The following is a 19,829-nucleotide window of genomic DNA, read 5'->3' on the forward strand; positions in this document are numbered from 1 at the left end:
TCCAGGGACTCTGTGGGATGTGTGAGCCGCGGCTTATGCAGCCCAGCCCGGGCTGGCAGCAGGAGCCCCTCGGGCCGGCCCTGGCGCCACAGAACGCGCACGGAACGAGCCCGGCCAGGGCAGGAACCGGGAATTGCGGTGGGAGGAAGGAAGGAAGGCAAGGCACGCTCCGGCCCAGGATCCAGAGGAGATGGACACAGGGATTCCCTGCCCCACTGGACAGCAAGGTGACCGCAGCGGGGGAGACCCGTGCGACGGCTGCAGGAATAGAGGAGCTGACAAAGGCCAGGTGTGGATGTGAGAGTGAACACACTCCGCATGTAAAACCAAACCTCTCGACGACAAACAAAGGAACGGAAAGAAACCACAGCTGGGGGAGGTAGAGAGGAAACCCAGCTCTGAGCTACCCCAGCAACCTCAACAGCATCCAGACCTGGCTGTGCACAGGTCACTTGTCACTGAACAGAGCTGCCCTTTCACACTGGCGCTGCATCTTTTTTCCAAAGTGCCTGATTTGTTACAAGGAAATGGGGCAAAATATGAAAAATGCCTACACGGGAAAAAAATAAATAAATAAAGGACTTATTATGCACAGACAGACAACCAGACAATAATCTGTCTGCAGCTTGTATTTTAGAGTAGTTCAGATCTTTGTTTTCCAATTATTAACATTGTAATAATTATTAACATCCAGTAATAATTAATAATTATTAATTATTAATTATTAACAATTATTAACATCCAGTAACAGAAACTGTAGAATGAATAAATCCAAACCAAGTATCAGAACTCAGTGGTCCATCCAGACTACTGGATGCTGACATTGGACAAAATCCTCTAGCCACAATCTTTCAGTTCCCTTCCTCAGTCTGCAGAATTCATGGATCTTTTAAATGTTACTCAAATCAAGAAGGGAATTCATTACTGATTCTAAAAAGAGGAAAATTCCTCCTTGTTGCAAAGATAAGTATCCACACCCCAAGTTAACACAATTACACAAAAGCACCTTAATAGTTTACTTACTCGTGAGACTCTTGTGAGAATCGAGTTTAGCTTTAAATTTCACACACCAAAACAACTTTTTCTTTGGCTATTGACATATTTGCTCTGTTTGTTTAATAATATAATCAACCCAATGGGTCTTTTCAGAGAGAAACACAAATGAGACCAACCAATGCTTCCAGTACCAGAACAAAAATAATCAGAAATGGCAATTTCAGACCCTGGCCTCTCAAAATTACCTGTACTGAGCACAATGTTTACAGTCACTCTCCAGATGAAGTGATGTAGGTAAAGATACCCAAATGTTTCCCACAATTAGGTAATGAGGGCTCTTAGATATTTCTAACAATAATAAAAACAGCTGTCCTACTACAGATGAATATGCAAAAAAGTGGTTTTCAACAACACTTTATTGAAGCACTTCAAAATTATCACAATGATAGATGTTGCCTTTAACAGAATAAAACCTGTCATGTCATAATTAAAAGGCACTAATCCTGGCACAAAGGTCTACTTACCCACCTTCCACTGGGAGGGAAATAAAAACATCAAGTATTTCACTTCTCCTTTTAAAGAGCATGTGCAAAGCCCCTCTGAGTGCCATTCTGTGTTTGCCATGAGAAAACCCTTCTGTTTCACCAAGACACACGGGAACATGCAGCAGCTGCCTAAAAAGCAGCAGAGCACTCTCTGAAGGGTCATGGTCTGGTGAGACAAGTTGTTCTGCACTCATGTTTTGGGAACTAAAGCCCTGAAGCTCAGGCACTCACACATTGCTTCTCCTTTAATGTGATTCACTGTCCATGTCAGCTTAGAAACAGCTAAATATTCTGCTTTCCACCCCTTTTTGGGATCCACACTCGTCAGGGTCAGTGCAGGAGCAAGGCAGGGGAGCAGTGCTGGGCATGCTGGGGGAGCACAGTTCCTGCACAAAGCAAACCAGGACGTGCCATTGCACAGCCACGGCCACGACAAAGGAAACCTCAGGGAAGTTAAAAGCTTGATAATCCTGCTAAGCCATACCTCAGCTTATTACAGATCCCTGCACAACGTTCTGAGATTCAACAGAGAGACTGTTTAAGGCATTTTCTTTGGCCTTTACTTCTACCAGAAAGTGAAGATTATGCAGTTTGATATCAGCACCCAAAATCTTTCCAACCTGTTTCCATCAAGATGCAAAGAGAAAACATAAATCATTGAGAAACTGGACAATTGGTTCCACAGATCATGGCACAGCTCCACATTTGTGCAGCTTTCCTGTTGCCAAGTGGTGGGACAGAGCTGCTCTGTGCAGCTGCCCAGCCCCTCAGCTGTCCCTGGCTGATGGGAACTCCCCTGCTCTCTAACTGCACTTGGAGGAGCTCCATCCACGCTGACCAGGACAGGGACACTGCAAGGAAAACTCTCCCACAGCCCTTCCTCATCTCATCACTGCTGCTGCAGGAGCACCTGCACAGAACAGAGCCACCAGGGACTGAGCTGATTTAAAGCCCAGGACAGCACACAATGCCCACACCCACCAGGTCACAGAGGCAGGATTGCTGTCCAGCTTCCAGGTACTCGCCAGCACGAGTTCTCTCGGGCTCAGTGTCTGCCTTTTCACAAGAGCTGCTTTTCTTAATATGCCAGCAACCAAGACCTGCATCGGAGGAGTTTCAGGACTATGGCCATTGATGTCAAATGCAGTAACTTACGAAACTAAAATGCATCCCAAAAGCAACTTTTGTGAAGAGAATGGGAAATTTAATCAGCCTCTTTTTACTGCCCATGCTCACTGCAGAGCCTGAGACAATTAACCATGGTGAAATTACATTTCTAGAACAGAGCTACAGCATCCAAGTTCAGCAAACACCACTGCTAATGCCTGAACTCCACACCAATATTAGGCCAGAAGAGATTTAACCTTGGACATAATGTGCCAGTTGAGTATTGTTTTCAGTCCAAGGCTGAAAAGGTGTTGAGAAAGAAACACTTCCTCCACTTCTTGTTTCAAAGGGAAGGTACCTGGCAAGTTACTCAAACCCAGAAACAGAACAAGTGCAGCCCTGTGCACTGGAATCCAACAGCCACTCTGAGGTCTCCTTCCTGCCACAGGAGCAACCGAGGGCATGTGGCAGAGCAGTACCAGAGAGCTGTGACACCCAGCTGGGGGCATTCTGGGGAGTATTGCAAATGTACCTTTTAGAGCACACAGGTGTTACAGGGGGCCTCTGTCTCTCCCTGCTATTTACACCTAGAAACAGAAACTGGTACTGAAATACCACATCAAGCAAAGAGCTGTGGGCCACTTCATACCACAGCTGATTTACTCAGTGATTGGTACTAATATCACACCAGCCAGGCTGACAAGGCTTAGTGCACTAACACTGTTTTTCAGATGTATGTCTAGAGACATTTTACTTTGACTATGAACTACAGGGAGCTTGTTCTGCATGCAGGAAACTCCCAAAGAAATATGCACACAATCTTTAACAGTTCACTAGTCCTTCCCATCAGCTGAGTTACACGTGAAGGATGCTCAAAGACCTGCACTCAGGACTAAAAACTAACCTGATACAGCTCAGCAAGTTTGAAAGCTCACAGGGAGACAAGGCTGAAACAAGACATCCAATTTCTTACCATTAATTGGAAGATGCTGACAGACAGTCCTATAAATTAATCAGTGTCCTAAGAGAAATTAATACAGCAGAAACCTTTGGAACAGTCAGTGAAACTTTGGATTAAAATCATGGCAAAGATTTTGTTCAAGACCTTAGTCAACAAAAGCCTCGCTTTGCACTAAGATAAGAATCTTTCCGCTTTAATTGGCAGTGAATGATCAGGCACTGCAAGATCTGACACTTGTGCTAGAAAAACAAAGGTTTTACTCTAGGCTCCACACAAGAACCAAGTGTGCAGACACATGCATTTATCTCCTGAAAACAGCTCCAGAAGGCTGCCCCTACTTCAGACCCTGCAGCTGACCAGTGCATTTCACACACATAAAAAAGCCCTGAAATCTGCTCAGACTGACTATCTGAGCCTGCTCAGGTAAGGTGAGCAAGCCCCAGGCCTCAAAGGTAGTTTTGCGAGCATTTCATTGGAATAGTTGAACCACAGAATAGAAATCAGCTCAGTATTTACCAATCCTTCTTCCTCCACTGTAATCTTTGGCAGAGGAGACAGACATCCCATTGTGTTTTTCCATTTTGAGTTCAGCCACATCAACTCAAGTCAGGCAGTTAAGTGTCAATACAACCCTCAAAACATAAGTTTATTGAATAAAGCTGAAGAGCAGTAAACCAACATATGCATCCACCTAAATAAAAAAATTCACGTATTTACAAAGTTCAGTAATTGTATAAGTTGTTCACATGCAGAGAGTAATGCACAGGTTAACAATTGGTAGTGTTTGGATGCCATAAACGCTGAAAGCAGTGAAGTAGATAAACACCAAACACATCAAGTTTAGCTATAGGCCAGTTAACTAAACAGTGACCTGGTCCCCCACAAAGATTCACACATTCTAGTTTAGTTTCCTTATTATAGGCACAAGCAAATTTGCTAAATAAAAGTAACTGTAGCAGTTCTGGTGAACTCGGGACTACAGTAGCAAGTTAATACACCCTCTCCTCTACAGCACCAGAGTATGGATTAATTGCAATCATGCTTCAGAGAACTGAAAGGGGACAAAAAGTTAAAATGTAACTTCAGACTGAAGGCAGGCAGCGTGTAGTGTCTGTGCAGCAGTGCCAGAGCTGAGACAGGACAGTAAGGCCATGGCAGTCTGCATTAACACTGGCTTGTCAGAACCGAGGGCACTGAACGCTGCTCCCAGCCCGAGGCTCCCACGGGATGCAAACCACATGGAGGTGAGGAATCACACACAGTGTGAGGCAACACAAGCAGCTGCACCATGGATCTGCACACACGAGTAGCTACACTGACACTGCTGGATGAACAAACCAGTCTTAACAAAGCCGTCCCTTTAAATATGCTGAAGTCACTGAGAAAGTAGAGCTACGGAAACATTATAATCTTGAGTTTATACACGCTTCCCTAAGCTGCAGGAGCTAGTCAAGAGACAGGATCAATTCATTGGCTCTCTTGTGCTTTGACACAGCAAAACATTTCATTGCATCTGACAGGCTTTGCACATGGTTACATGGAGAAAGCAGGCGGGTCTAGAGTTGTCACAATAGCCCAGGTATTCCGTAGCACCAGGTGAAACTGTGCCCAGCCATTGCAGGAGCAGGAGAGACACTGACAGTTACACACAGATTGTGCTAAAGGTCAACAACTGCCTCGATACAAGAGCATCAGTAAATTGGGTGTCATGCAGCTGCTCAGAATGCGTGTTCTGGTTTCAGAGAGAGACCACGAGTATCTGGAGATAGAAAAATGTATTTGAACGAAGCCTGATGTTCCTAGCGATTTGTTTTCATGCTGGAATACTCCAATTTTTTAAAGTTTGACAGAACAGTCCATTCCCATCCCCCACATAAATGTTAAACAGAAGCAACAGAATGATTTGAAACAGATGACTTTCCTAATTCACCAAGAGAGTTTTCTTTTTCAAGTGACAGGATCTCAGCTGTAGATTAGTGATGCTGATCTATGCCTTGTGCTCCCCTCTGCGAACAGTTTCCATTTCTCTGCTTACGTACACACATCACATGCATTTGTGAGACCAATCAGTATCCCACAACTCACGCTTAAATGTTTTCTAACTACTGTATGTGGCATCTTACAGAATCTTAATGCTGTCAAGCATCAGCATCTTCAAGCCACTAAACACTAGAAATAAAACACTTGCTGAAAATCATATAAAAACCTGGCCCTGAAAAACCAGAACAGAGTGTACCATCGTAGTTAACATGGTAGAGATATTCTTTTAAAAAGCCCCCCCACAGCCCTCCCACCACAGATGGTTGTAAAATAAATATTTGTGCTGACTTTATCATGACAACTCTAGTTGTTTCGTGACAGAATAGGAATACAAGTCTTCAGCAGTGCACATGAGAAATGAACCGTGAAAGGCAGATTCTTGATACAGGATTTTTGGGTAGTATCTCATTATGGAGGGAAGTGGACAATTGAGATTATGGCCAACTGGTACTGGAGATTCCAGGAAGACTTCAGCTTCTTCTAGATTTTGAATGCTGAATAAGCCACTGAAGCGTGATATCTACAGGGAGAGAGAAGAGAAGTTCCACATGCAAGTGTCTGTGTTGGTACAAGTGGCAAGGCTTTGGCATTCCAGTGTCCCAAACACAGGACAGGAATATCCAAGCCCTTCTCCAGAGGATGGCCCAGGGCAGATGAACAGAATGTTTTAGGATGCTTGCTGCCCATGCTTTGATCCTGTAACAGCCCAGCATCCTTCAGGTAACAATGACAGGCACTGCCCCACACATCCTGGCTCCTCAGTTCTGTCCATCTCCAGCAAAAATATATTCCTTCATAGAACATTTCACTATGGCTCCAATAATTAGTTTTAGATCAGCACTGCTCTATTCAGCCAGTCTGCAGCTCCTCCCCTAATGAGAACAAAGCTGGTTTAGCTCTGTGGTACAAGGCAACATGCTCCTCCCTGCCTGGAAGAGGCTCTCCTAAGGAAGGGAAAGGCCCTGGCTCCCCTCTCCACAGCCTCAGTGATGCACAGCTGAGCTGGGAGCGTTGTGTGGATCTCCACAGAAAGGACTCTGCTTCCATCCATCATGTCTGAACCTTTAACTGATGCTAAGGTGACAGGAAGCATCAGTTTTTTGGAAGCAACAACTGTTCTTCCACAGACTGTTCAGTTTTCCTAGAAAGAAGCTTTTTTTTTCCCTATAAAAACATCCTGGTGTCCTTTAGAGCTTCTCCTGGGAGCATCACCCTGAAATTTCTTCATCAGCAAACTCCTGTTACCCTGGCAATGCACCAGTGTCAATCCCATGGCAGCCATGGAAGGCATCAGGAAAAGGTTGGAAAGTGCTGTTAAATTCTGTTTTTACTCAGCTGAGATGACTCAGTTTACTCACAAAGCTTATGGCAAATACCAGAAATTACACAGGACATGGTTTCTGCTTTGAACTCCACAAGTTCTACAGCACTTGATGTCTGTGCTAGAAAAAGGCACTGTTTGCCTGCAGGGAACGGGGACTGGCAGATGCCACAACACAAACTGCTCTGATAACACAGCAAGGGAAGGTGATTATTTCAAGGGAATGACTTGAGGAAAAACTTGCTGCAAGTACTTGGCATCTTCACCAAGTGAGGCAGAGGTGAGAGCACTTGACAGAAGTATAAAATCATTTAGGCCAAGTTCATGGACTGGTCAGCTCTTTCCTGCAAACTGACTGAAGAAAGGAGCAGATTTCACAGGGACTGGCATCTTTTGGTAACTACAACCCCTAAAACTTTAACACCAGTCAGGCTTCCTCCCCACCATCAGGAGTTATGCTGAATTTAACCAGTGCACTCATGCATTGGTCTTTGATTTGTTCCTGGTTTCCTGAAGACAGGAAGTTTAAGAGGTTACAATACCCCCAATCCATCCTCTGACAGCACTTCATAATTCTCAGTGTTTTGGGATAATAGTTACCTATATTATCTTTCTCTTTGCAAGAAATTGAGTAGCAGCAGATTTCTCTGTCCTGAATAGCAGCAAGGTTCCTAGGAAAGAGAGAAGATTTCAGCACACATTTCACTGACACAAGGACTCTTACTGACAATGTGAACTGTTCCTCTTCCCCTTCCCCACACAACTTGTTCTGTACAATATTCAGTTACCTGCTGTTGCTGGGTTTTCCACTCATAAATGTGAGCTTCCTGATCTAATAACAGTCCTATGCACATGAATTTATTGAGTAAAAGAAGATGTTTCTTAGCAAGGGTTAGACTTACATCTTTTCAATTAGCTGTTTCTCATCCAAAGCATTAGGAAGGTCTCTCTTATTTCCAAGTACTAGAACCTGAAATCCAGAGAAGGAAATGGTTGTGGCTTTGCTTAAAAAAAACCTAAACAAACAGAAAAAAAAACCCCAACCAAAATCAGAAACCAAACAAACTTCAAGGGAGTCTTATGAGCAGTCTGCATCTGCCTATTAAGTCTAATGGAATGAGATATTCACTGTTAAATCAGATCAAGAAAGACTGACCTAGTCACAGCAAAAGAGGGGGTACAAATAAACTGTTCTGTGCCAAGAGCAAGCAAGGGAATAGCTGAAAAATCTGTGAACATATGCAGCACACTCATCTGAGATCCCCCAAACTTACTCTACACTTCTGTACTACACTGTGGTTAACCTTTAGTCAATAGCACAAACTGATCCTGTGGAATGCTCTGATCTACTGTCTCAATTGTATTTATTATGTTTTGTGAGCACTGAATGAAATAAGACCACTGAAGGTCAAAACCTGGTTTATGGCACCAGGGGCAGATATTGTTCATGCTTACACTGACCAGTAAGGTTGGGCCTCACAATTCAGAGTTCAAGGCAGACTTCAGAGTTGCTCAAGTGATGCACATTCCTCAGAGACATTTAACGGTGTTTAAGGTGATGTTACTTACGGGGATTCCTTGTAACTGGGGCTTATCTAGAAGGTTGTGCAGCTCATTTCGAGAGGCTTCTATTTTTTCACGATCTGCAGCATCTACCATGTAGCTTTAAAGAGAATTTCAGGTTAGGTCAGTGACACTGAGCTCCTGCAGAAACATCACTCTTTCCTTGAGCATTCAACAAGGCTTTCAACAAAGCTAGGACTTCTGAGCAAAGAATTTAGTTCTTTTAAAAAGAATTCTGCAAGAGCAGAGCAGAAGGAAGATGCTTTGAGTTAGCACTGCCACCCAGTTCAGACAGGGAGGAGTTAGTACTCCAGATCAGACACTGATAAAATAACCCATCCTGAGCCCTGAACTTAAGGGTGAAAAAGGTCAGTGTGGTTGCAGTGCAGGTTCAGAATCACAAGGAGAACTACAGAGTCAGGCATGCAGTGTTAGGAAGGCTCCCAGAGAAGAGAAGCACATGTGAAGGAAGCAGAGCTGAAGGAAGGACACTTACACAATAGCATTAACTCCTCTGCAATATCGCTCCCACATGCTTCGGAATCGGGGCTGCCCTCCTATATCCCAAATCTTAAGGCAAGGGGAGAAAGACAATTTAGCCATGCACTGTGTTTAAACATGTCAGGCAAAGATAAGACAAGAAATCACAACGGTTTTTCCTTTCTCCTTAAGCAGCTGCTTGACGTCTCCCGTGTTAAAACAGGAATAATCCCTTGCACAGCTGCTCAGAGCTTAGGGCCCAACAGCAGGAGATGTAAACTGGAGCATCTCACACCAGAGGCAAGAACATCCCGTGTATATAGTTACACACTGAGGTACACATGAAAATACAATGTATTCACTTAAAGCTTTGCTTTTGATGTAAATCTTCAGTAAAACAACCTGATGAGCAGGAAAGCAGCATCCCTGGGCCTCAAACACTCAGATTGAAGCCAGACAGCATTATCAAAACAGTGATTTAACTAGTCCATGAACCTGGGAATCACACACAGATTCTCATTTCAGAAACTCCATAAATAAACATAAATGCCTCCTTAAACTACTCAACAGATTTAGCTGAGCCTCTTCAGTTTTCTATATTTGCCTCATGGCTGGAAGCAAAACAGAGCAAACACGTGAATTTCAAACTAGAAGCTAAAGAAAACAGTCAACAATGGCAACATGGCAACATACCTTTATTGTAACATTACCCTTTGTAACTTTCCTCATGTTGAAGCCCACAGTAGGAATCATATCTTCACTGAATTGACCTGACTGGGAAAAAAAAGGAGAGAAAGCTAAATTTAGTGCTTATCTGACACCAGTGGTTTACATAGTAAAATATCACAAGCTTTTTCTAACCATTTGCCTTCCAGCTGAAGGTTTTACAGCCAAAAAGTCATGGGTGTTAAATCCATGTGTACTGGAGCTTGTGTGAAGTTGGACACCTCATTTCTTACAAGCACTGAAATAGTTTTTCAAGCCTTGAGGCAGCCAGGGGAGAAAAGTCACCTGGGAAAGTGCTTTGCACAGCTTAACAGCTGGACAGCCAGGGCAAGGGGAGGAAAAGAACCATTCACCTACTTCTGCTGGAGCCAAGGCCTGCATGCCGGGATCTCCCAGTTACCTGGGAGCCGGAAATATCCAGAAGGGATCCCTCTGATGCAAGCTGCTCTCTGGCCAGCAGTAGCAGTAATAAACCACTCCAGCCCACAGGTACGGGGTGACTCCCTGAGGAGTGTTAAAGGCTGTGAAGTGGAAGGACCTGACGGGTCAGCTCCCTGCCAGGCCACAGCGTCCAGCGTGTCCAGCAGTGCAAACACAGCTCCAGAGAATCCCAGCCCGCTTCCAGCAGCTGGGACAGAACTGCTGCAAACAGCACTGCACTGGAGAGCCTCTCCAGTGGCAGATGTTTTACTGTCTGTGACACTTCCATCTGCAGCAGCTTGAGAGCCAAGTTCCCAAACATCTCCTGCAGCCAGAACAAGAGTTTTCAACACTACTACAGATTTCTCCCTTGGCTGTTTGGCAGAAGGTGAATCAGCCACAGTGGCCATTATGAAGCTCACTACATCCATTATGTGTAATAGAACCAGACAGTCAAGCACATTTGGAAAAATTAGAGTTGATCCCAAAGCATTCATTTGTTTAATTAGGATTTGGTATCACAGCAGCAAAGTCTGCACCTCTCTCCTGACACTGCCCAGAGAAGTTCCCGTGCGTTCAAAGCTTTTTGGGATCTCTGCAGCAGACACACCACCCCAGAGTTAGGGCCTGACTGCAAGGAGCAGCTAAGCCTGACCAGGTGGCCATGAAGGCAAACAGGCTTGTGTCAGGAGCAGTGTGGCCAGCAGGACCAGGGCTGCACGAGGAGCTTGGGTCAGACCCTGCAGCACGGCTTCAGAAGCCACTCTACCCCTTCTAAGAGCAGGGTGGGTGCCAAATGGGAATGCCAGTCCAGGAACTTCCCATTCCTGCCCAAAATGCCAGGGCCTGAGCTGTCCATTGTGGCCAGAGCGATCAGCACAGCTCAGAGCTGATGGGCAGCTGCGCTGCCACGGCTGGGGCAGCTCAGTTCAGCTCCTCAAACCAATCTTGCCTCTGAAGGGTCACTTGCCACGTTGTTCAAGCACCACAGCATTCCTGCCTCCACATTCCTGCCTCCACAGTCACACCCCACACCCACAGCTCCTATCCCAGCGTCTCCCAAGCACTCCCTGAGCCTCCATCTCTGTGCTGCTGAGCCTTACCCCAGATGCTGCCAACTATTCCCACTCAGATCCTTCCAGATCCTTCTCTCGAGAGCTGTTCTTATCAATAGGAACACACGTTCCAGGAACCTCCTGGACTCATCACCTCCCTGCTGGGTTTATTTCCAGCAGACATGTGGGAAGCTGAGGTCCCCCCATGAGAACAAGGCCTAGACACGATGAGACTTCTCCCAGCAGCTTAAGGAGGATTTTGGTGCCTCTCCAGCCTGGGCTGGGTGGTCTAGAAGTGATTCCCACCAAGATATCTGCTCTGTTGGCCTTCCCCCTGATTTTTCCCCATAAACAACCTTATCATGACCCTCATCAAGCTGTCCAAACACTCCCTGCCCTTCCCTGTGAGGAGTTTACAGCCCTCCCTTGCAGCACTCACTGTGCCAGTCATCCCACTAATTGCAGTGCGTTCAGTACCAATTTCATGTTCTCCCACTGCTCTTTTAGGATACAGATTCCTGCAGATTGGAGCAGCACTTCATTTGCCACATCTTTAATGTAATGTTGAAATTACTGTGACCCACCACAGGAAACTTGTACAGAATCTTCAGGAAAGCTGCTGTATCTTATTCCTTCCCAAGTGCTCACTACCCACGCTGCACATCCCCAAACTTGTTTTGACTTGCTTAAAAACCTCAAAACCTTAAAACTGCAGTCACTCAGTTGAGTTTCAGCTGCCTGCTCTCTGCTTTGCACAGGGACAATCCAGAGCTGCCACGAACATCTGGGTCAGCTCAGGTCTTCATTTGAAAGACCTTCCCCTGATGTGAGTGTGGGTGTTCCTCTGCTCACAGGCAGTGGACTGGAAAGGAAGGCTATTGGCAGTCACCTTCTCTTTTAAGACAGGTCAAAAATTGGTCAAAATGATTGTAAAGGATTTTAGCAGCAGACAGTAATCTCCTTTGATGGATTCTGCTACCACATTCAACTGTCTTGGCCCAGAAACAGTTCTCTAAACTCAGAATTTAGAGGGCTTTTGTTTACTACCTCCACAGAGGAAAAAAGCCAGGAATTCAGCTTCAACTTAGAGTATTCATATGCAAAAGCTACTCGAAGGAAAATACTTCTACCAGCAGTCATTTCATTTGAATCAGCCTTCCCTCCCAGAGCAGAGTACTCGGTGCTATCACTGTGTGCTCACAATAAGATTCTTTTTCCTTCTAAAACCCCAGCCTTAAAACAAGCTTGACAGGCACAGCAATATTTCCAATTCCCGATGGGAAGCCTTTGGCTGCTGTCACACACAGCAGCACTGCTCAAACACTGACCAAGGACAGCAGGAGTAGCTGCTGACAAATCCAGCAATGCTGTTTTCAGCAGTGGTGCCCAGCCCACGGGCAGACCCTGAACTCCCTGCAGGGCTCCTGGAAGGGCAGGAGCTGTTCCAGCAGGGATTTTGATGGAAGCCTCAGCCCAGAGGCCACGCAGACCACACAGCAGCAGCACAAACCGAAGGTCACCAAACAAAGCTAACTCCAACCCGTGCAGGAGATAAGGGACAGGGAGACTAAACAAAGCCAGCTTCAGAGGCCACATGCACACAGAACCCACAGGACTAATCCTTCAGCCTTCTGCTTTAAGAGATGCTCCCTTCAAAGCTCCTGGAGAACCCAAACGTGAGATTTTAGTGCAGCATGAACACACTCACCCAGATGAGTACTTATGTTGGATAAGGATTATTCAGAGCAGCGAAACTGCATCCAGACTGAACTAAGGGACTTTATTCCATCAGTTTGGGATCAGTTTGGGTTCAGCTCACCTTGTATCAGCAGCAGCACCAAATCACAGACTGCAGCATTTCTGACAAGCCACCTACAGGTATAGTGCATCTCCCAGAGGAAAACTTAGGACAAGTGTTGAATCCCCTGACATTCCAGAAGTGTACAAAGGATGCAAATTTAATCCCTTTCATAACTGAACTAATATTACAACAACCTTATTAAACCTACCATTTCCAGCTGTCTGGAGTAAAAAAAATAAGCCAAACAAAACCACATTTGGGTTTCTTCATCTGTCTTTCCATAACCATAAGCTACAGCCAGAAACTCAAATTCCAGGGAGTTATGGAATGGTAGAGTGGTTTTAATTGGGAGGAACCTCAAAGCCCATCCAGTTCCACCTCCTGCCATGGGCAGGGCACCTTGCACTACACCAGACTGCTCCAAGCCTTATCCAGCCTGGGACAACTCTTACCAGACTGTCAGCCCCCTAAGAAGCTCGATTTTGATTCCACAGCCTGCACAAGAACATTCTTGGTGTCATCAGAGAAGGTCAGGCCAGCCTTTAGTTTGCATCTCACAAAGCTGATGTGATTCACTACTGTTATAGGACCAATTTCTTCATACAGACTTCATTATTACACAGCAAAGATTGCTTTATCTTTAATCATAATACTTTTCATCCAGCTAGATGAGATCACAAACAAGCTTAACCAACTAGGAGACAACACCATTGGAGTATGGAATCCAGCCAGGGCACTCCCAATCCACCTGAACCAGAGTATTACATCAAACCCAGCTGCTCATCTCTAAAAATTTCTTTCTTTTCCCACTAAGAAAAAATGCTGCATGTCTCCAAAATGTCTTCTTAAAAAAAATATTTAAAAAGCAGTGCAATTTTAGCATTATATCAAGCTACCCCTACACTAAGCCTCCTCTGCAACACTCATAGCCTCAACCAAGTACTGCATCATAAATGGACAAATCAACTTTCTGTAGTCCAGCTTCCTTCTTTAGGATATACTTCAGTGTTCCAGCTACTTGTGATCATGATCAGAAGCCTGAACTCCAGATTAGAAGCTTCAATCCCTGGAATGCATCCCAACAACACTACCAGGAATGATTGCTGCAGAAACCAAAACAGTGGTGTGTGACGAGGAAAGGCATTTTTATTTCCCCAGCCCTGACTTTAATTGAATATTTAAAAGGACATGAGCTGCTTAGCAAATATCTACCATAAAGAAGGCATATGTCTGTCTAGAAGTCAGTCATGTAAGAGCTCAGGACATTTCATGCTTCTGATAGTGAAGAAAGTGTCCTTATCCAGATTTTACCACTTAAAGCTCTGCCATTGCTTACAAAGTGCTCTACAGGAACTCAGCACCAAGATGGAAAAAGCAGATTCTGATTTCAGTCACCTGCTTTAGCCCACCTAGGGTACAGCAAGCAACGAAAGGGTCCGAGTCACCTCCTAGGAGCTTTATTAGCTAATGAACTGATGCAATGCATTTCAAGAGACTTCTGCCATTAAGAAACACTTCAGATTTTATCAGCCTTCTCCCTTAGCCACGTATGAAGTGACAAGACTCAGGATTTATGGCCTATTTGGGTGGTTCAAAAGGCATTAAAACAGCACTGGAGCTCTTTAGAGCAATATTTTCCTGCACTTCTGTGGTGTGGCTTCTTCAAGTCAAAGTTACTTATAACTTACACTCTTGTGACTTGTAAGTCACAAGAACAGAAGGAAGTTGCAGCTCCCAGCTGGCCAAACGAATCTTTCGTTGAGGGGCACTTCAGGAATTGCCTCTCTCTAGAAACCACAGTCTCATTCCAACACTTGTCAGATAGTCCAAAGTTAAAAAACCCAAACAAACTAATTCAGGCTCTGACACAAATCCTAAAAAGGGACCTTATTTACCCTTTCCCCACAAACAAGTTGAGTTCAGCTCTTGAACCTGGTAACTGTATCAGAAAAGTCCAACTTCCTCCCACTCCTCCAGAAGTCTGCTGCCTGTCAGGCTAATGAGCTTCAGTGTTGCAGAGCCAAACACCTGGATCAAGGATCAACCTACCAGGAACGAAGCAAAACTTGTACAGAAAGCCCAGGACATGCCACTGTTCCATGAGACAGGCTGAGGCTGCAGGAGTGCCCCATTCTCCAGCAGCACCTGCGGGGCTGGGAGCAGGCTCAGTTTACTTGAGTCGTGTTTCAGTTGCGTCAGGCGGCCGGAGCAGCCCCCTCGCCTCTCGTGCTCCCCACAGCAGCACAGCCACGGCTCCCAGCTCCAGCTGCCAGCCTGAGGGAAGGCCAGGAACGGCCACGAGCTGCAAACAGCACAGGATCCTGCAGAGTCTGTAAATAATGGGCATTTCCAGGGCTCGGATCAGGAGGTGACAGCTCCAGATGCGATCCCGGGATGACATGCAGTTTCTCTGAACAAGAGCCACAGGCCATCCACATTAGGGAAATTAGGACCAGGAAGAAATGATATCCTCCCTTGTGAGCAAGTTTACTCACGCACATGGAAAACTTGTGCTTAATATCTAATTAGAGACAGTGACTAATGCGGAGCCTTAGAAAAGCAGAAGCTGCATTAGCTGAATCCAGCTCTAACGAGATTTCACTGCTAACGTTGGGTTTTAAACCTTCTAATGAAAGCGATCACAGGAGGGTTTGGGTTGGAAGGGACATTCAAGACCATCCAGTGCCACCTCCTGTTATAGGCAGGGACACCTTCCATTGTCCCAGGCTGCTCCAAGCCCTGTCCAAGCTGCCTTGGACACTTCCAGGGATGGGGCAGCCACAGCTTCTCTGAGCTCCTGTGCCAGGGCCTCACCACCCCCACAGGGAAGGATTTATCCCTAATATCTAATCTAACCTCTCCATCTCTCAGTTCAAAGCCATTCCCTCTTGTCCTCTGACTCTCCAGGCGCTTGTTTAGTCTGATTACAAATCAAGTGTTTGTTTACACTGGAGGAATAAACACGGTCAAAACCCGCTACCAATCTAGAAGAGGATTATTCTAGAACTGGACTGTCTGCCTCTCGTGGCCTGTCCACTTCAGCAGCAGTCAGGCCTTGTACCAAGCTTCCCTGTGTGATTGGTTGAGTTTTCCCTCTAGTTCCTGACTTGATGGCTAGAGATTACATTAGAGATTTATACTGGATTAAACCCACTGTTGTCGAGACTGGCCACAGCCCTTTTATAAAGCAGCACACAGCCTTCTAAGCCACACCAAGTTCCTGGTGTGCACTCCAGCTTTTAGAGCTATCCTACAGGACATCTTGCTGTGTCATTCCTTTCATTTCAGTTTTGAGGAATCCCAACAGTCCCATCCACCCAAACCATTAACTGGCCTGCAGAGAGCTGTTGTTCTTTTCCTGCACTCATTCCCAAATGCAGGCTCTGAACTAAAGTCAGTCAAGGAAGCAAATAAGAAATCAGCTCTGCATGCCATGGACTGCGCTTCTCTAAAAAGAGATTTTGCACTGGTAACTGAAGCTTATGCTATTATTTCGTTTAAACCAATAATACAAACCTGAGCAAACCCCCTCCCTCTGTTTTTTTTATGTAAAGACTCACTAGATTTCCTAATTAAAAACTTCAGAAATGTGACCTGATGCTTCCAAACTAAACCAGCTAAGGAGGCTGTGTCAGCACGCTCAACAGCTTCCTCCTTCCCGGGGTTTTGCAAGGCTCTTTGAATGGCACTCACTCAGATAAATGCCTGGGTGTGATCCTAACATGTGGTTGAAACCTTGCAAGATTCAACCCCCGCAGAGGAGGCTGGAAACAGACTCCAGCTTTACTTAGGGAAACTTCTCCCACTGGAGAAAACTTAGATGGACTCAACTGATGTGCAGCTCCTACAGCTGACTGCTGCACACACCTGCAGTGAGTTTCACAGGTAACTCCCAAAACACATGCTGCTGCTGCTATACAGATGCATTTTTTTGTCAAGTGCCATCACCAGGAGGATTCCAGAGGATGAAAAGCCTGCAGAGAGCTCCCAGCTGCAGAAACACTCCAAGCAGTATCAGTTCAGCAGCCACAGACTGAAGCTGTTCAATAATCTCAGACCTCCAGTTCTACAAATCCAAGCCCAGATGTACAGGCAGAGTGTGAAAGAAAAGGCTCACGGCATTCCTGGGTTACTCCAGCAACTTTCAGCTAACAACTAGTCAGAGAAGTTACCTTTCATGAAGTAACCCATTTTCCATGATTATCAGGAAGCCCACTGAGTGCTCACACCTGAGCTACACAGGGGTTTGGTTATGTTTTGCCAGGGTGTTTGTCAGTGTGCAAGGATGATGCATAACTGCAAGAGAACGAAAGTCCTTTTCCCAGCCAGTAACTCATTCAACTGGCACTTAAATAAATACATTCTCACACCTATTCCACGTGGTTAAGGACACAGCCTCAAAAAAAACAAGCTGAAGGTATGCTCACTCTAAAGCTGGAGACACCAGCCTTCTCATTCTAGGTGCACTGCACTCAGGTCACTCACGCTCCCTGAAAAGCCTGGCTGCCCATTTCAGGAGCTCCCAAAGTCCAGATTGTCTCCTGCAATGTTTTCCACCACATACATCAGCAGAGCAGGACACTGATGAAGCTGAACACACCATTTAGGCAAAGCCACTCTTTATCTCGTTCAACAATGGAAAAGCTTCGTGTAGGAGTATTCCCACACCCTTCCTTTACCTGCTCCAGGCACATCACCAGATCAGCAGGCCCGAGTGCAGCAGTTTGCTGCTGATGGGCTTGTGCTTGTGAGCTGCACTTCTTAGGTAAGTTGTACCTTAAGAGAAAGGAGATTATTTGATATGGGTTTTGGCAATCGATAAGCAAATATTTGAGAGGAGAACCGTGAGTGGGTGCTGACACTCAAATGATTTAGGACTACTGAAAAACAGTCGAAGGGAGGCGGCACTGAAGACACACAATGTTATCTCCACATCTGCTAACACGAGCCCCGCCACACCGACACCCCGACCGAAAGGCGCCTTCAGAGCCCGCTGTGGGGCCGTGCCCCGCTGTGGGATCAGCGACCCCGCGGGTCCCCCCAGCACACAGAGGTGCAGGGAGGCAGGGCAGCCGCCAGGGCTCGGCCATCCCACCCAGCGAAGGCTCCTCACACGCCGCTGCCCGCGGCCCGGCCCCGCTCCAGCCCCGCGGCCCCGGGCCGGGCTCAGGCCGCTGCCGGCCCCCGCCCGCCGCCCCGCTCACCGCGATGACGTTGACGAAGGTGGTCTTGCCCGAGTACTGCAGCCCCACCAGGGTCAGCTCCATCTCCTCCTTCCAGAAGAGCGAGCGGAACCAGTCGAGCAGTCGGGACAGCAGCGCCAGCATGGTGGCGGCGGGCGGGCGGGCCGGGGGCGCTGCGGGCCGGGCCGGGGGCGCTGCGGGTTGGGCCGGGCGATGGCTCCGGCGGGCCGGGACGCTGCGGGCCGGGCTGTGCCGGGCTATGCCGGGCTGTACCGGGCTGGGCTGTGCCGGGCGCTGCTCTCGGCCGCTCCGGGACACCCGCGCTCGTCCGGGCCCGGCTCCCCCCGCCGCCGTCACGTGACGCCGCGGTCACCCGGCCCGGCCGGCCCCGCCCCGCCCCGCAGCGCCCCCTGGCGGCGGGAGGACCCGCGGCGGGAGAGGGCGGGGCGGGGCCGCCATGTTGGGTGTGGTGAGGACAGGTGTGACACCCCTGAGCCGCCATGTTGGGTGCGGTGAGGAGAGGTGTGACACCCCTGAGCCGCCATGTTGGGTGCGGTGAGGAGGGGTGTCACACCCCTGAGCCGCCATGGAGCAGGCTCTGCCCTGCCCTCTCCACCACAGGCTCCATTAGGTTGGGGAAGATCCAATTTATGACCCAAGACCACCTTGTCACCAGTTTTTGTCACCATGTCCAGTCGTTCCTCGGACACCTCCAGGGATGGGGACTCCACTTCTACCCTGGGCAGCCCCTTCCAACGCCTGACCACCTTTTCCATGAAGAAATTCCTCTTGATGTCAAAGCTGACCCTGATCCAGTCTCTGTCCTCCCATCCTTGCCTGCCGTGGTGGGAGGTGGTGAAGGGGTGCCAGCCCACACCCCTCAGGTGCCATCATGGCGCTGCTGTGAGGGCCCCTCAGGGCCACCCACAAATCCAATTCCAGCTTGCAGAAGAATAAGGATTAAAAAACACCCACTGTAATATTTCCAGTTAGCCCAAGTACATTTTAAGCAAGTGACATATAAAACCTTGTGCGTGCTCATAGAACTTCCAAAACCAAAGGGACAGAGCACTTCACCTCGTTATTCCCAGTTATCCTCACAGGACCAGATGTTCTCCAGAGTTCCTGTCTTTTGCAGGGACTTTGATAAACTGACTTTCCACTTGAGCCAAATAAACTATAAGTAGATAACACTGACCAAACTGCTTCACTAGGTGCGTTTATCACAACTTAGTTGAGGTCACTTTAGTCTCCAGCAGGAAGCACTTGCAAGTGGAGTTGAAGGAGTAGCATGCATTTTGCATGGATTTTTGGGTGATTTACCGGGGTTCTTGTAACAGGGGTTGTTTGAATTCCCAGTCAAAGTAAGCCCAAATTCACAAATTTTGTGGCTCTAGCTCTCTGGGGAGTTACACGGTGGCTTGTGCACCATGAGGCCAGGCAAGAGCAAATGGAAATGCAGCAGGAAATCACGAGGAACCTACAGGATGACTGAAGAATATATTCTGTTCCCCTGAAGCACAATCATTTTCCTCAGGATTTCTTATGATGTTGCAGTAAAACTTTCATGATTCAAATTATGGGCTATTAATGGATGTTAAGCAGGATTTGTTGGTTGCCAATAGGTTGGA

The 19,829-nt window shown here is 46.9% G+C and overlaps 1 protein-coding gene across 1 annotated transcript; it reads right to left on the reverse strand.

Moving 5' to 3' along the window:
- Positions 1–1,394: 1,394 nt before the first annotated feature.
- ARL8B (ARF like GTPase 8B) lies at positions 1,395–18,582 on the reverse strand. Its single transcript, XM_086845101.1, has 8 exons — positions 18,504–18,582; positions 18,220–18,415; positions 9,707–9,787; positions 9,030–9,103; positions 8,540–8,633; positions 7,873–7,940; positions 7,571–7,641; positions 1,395–6,169 (listed from the first exon to the last, which is right to left on the reverse strand). Exons 2-8 carry the CDS (start codon positions 18,340–18,342, stop codon positions 6,120–6,122), a joined length of 561 nt encoding a protein of 186 aa, XP_086701227.1. The 5' UTR covers positions 18,343–18,415; positions 18,504–18,582; the 3' UTR covers positions 1,395–6,119.
- Between the last annotated feature and the right edge of the window lie 1,247 nt (positions 18,583–19,829).

The sequence above is a fragment of the Cyanistes caeruleus genome, chromosome 11, assembly GCF_971803275.1.
Source record: "Cyanistes caeruleus chromosome 11, bCyaCae1.hap1.1, whole genome shotgun sequence".
Classification (NCBI taxonomy): Eukaryota; Metazoa; Chordata; class Aves; order Passeriformes; family Paridae; genus Cyanistes; species Cyanistes caeruleus.

Coding starts and splice junctions, on each gene's coding strand:
- ARL8B (XM_086845101.1), bottom strand. CDS start 18,342: ATGCTGGCGCTGCTGTCCCGACTGCTCGACTGGTTCCGCTCGCTCTTC. Junction 9,104..9,706: donor AGGGTAATGTTACAATAAAG/GTATGTTGCCAT, acceptor CCTTGCCTTAAG/ATTTGGGATATAGGAGGGCA. Junction 8,634..9,029: donor AGAGGAGTTAATGCTATTGT/GTAAGTGTCCTT, acceptor TTCTCTTTAAAG/CTACATGGTAGATGCTGCAG.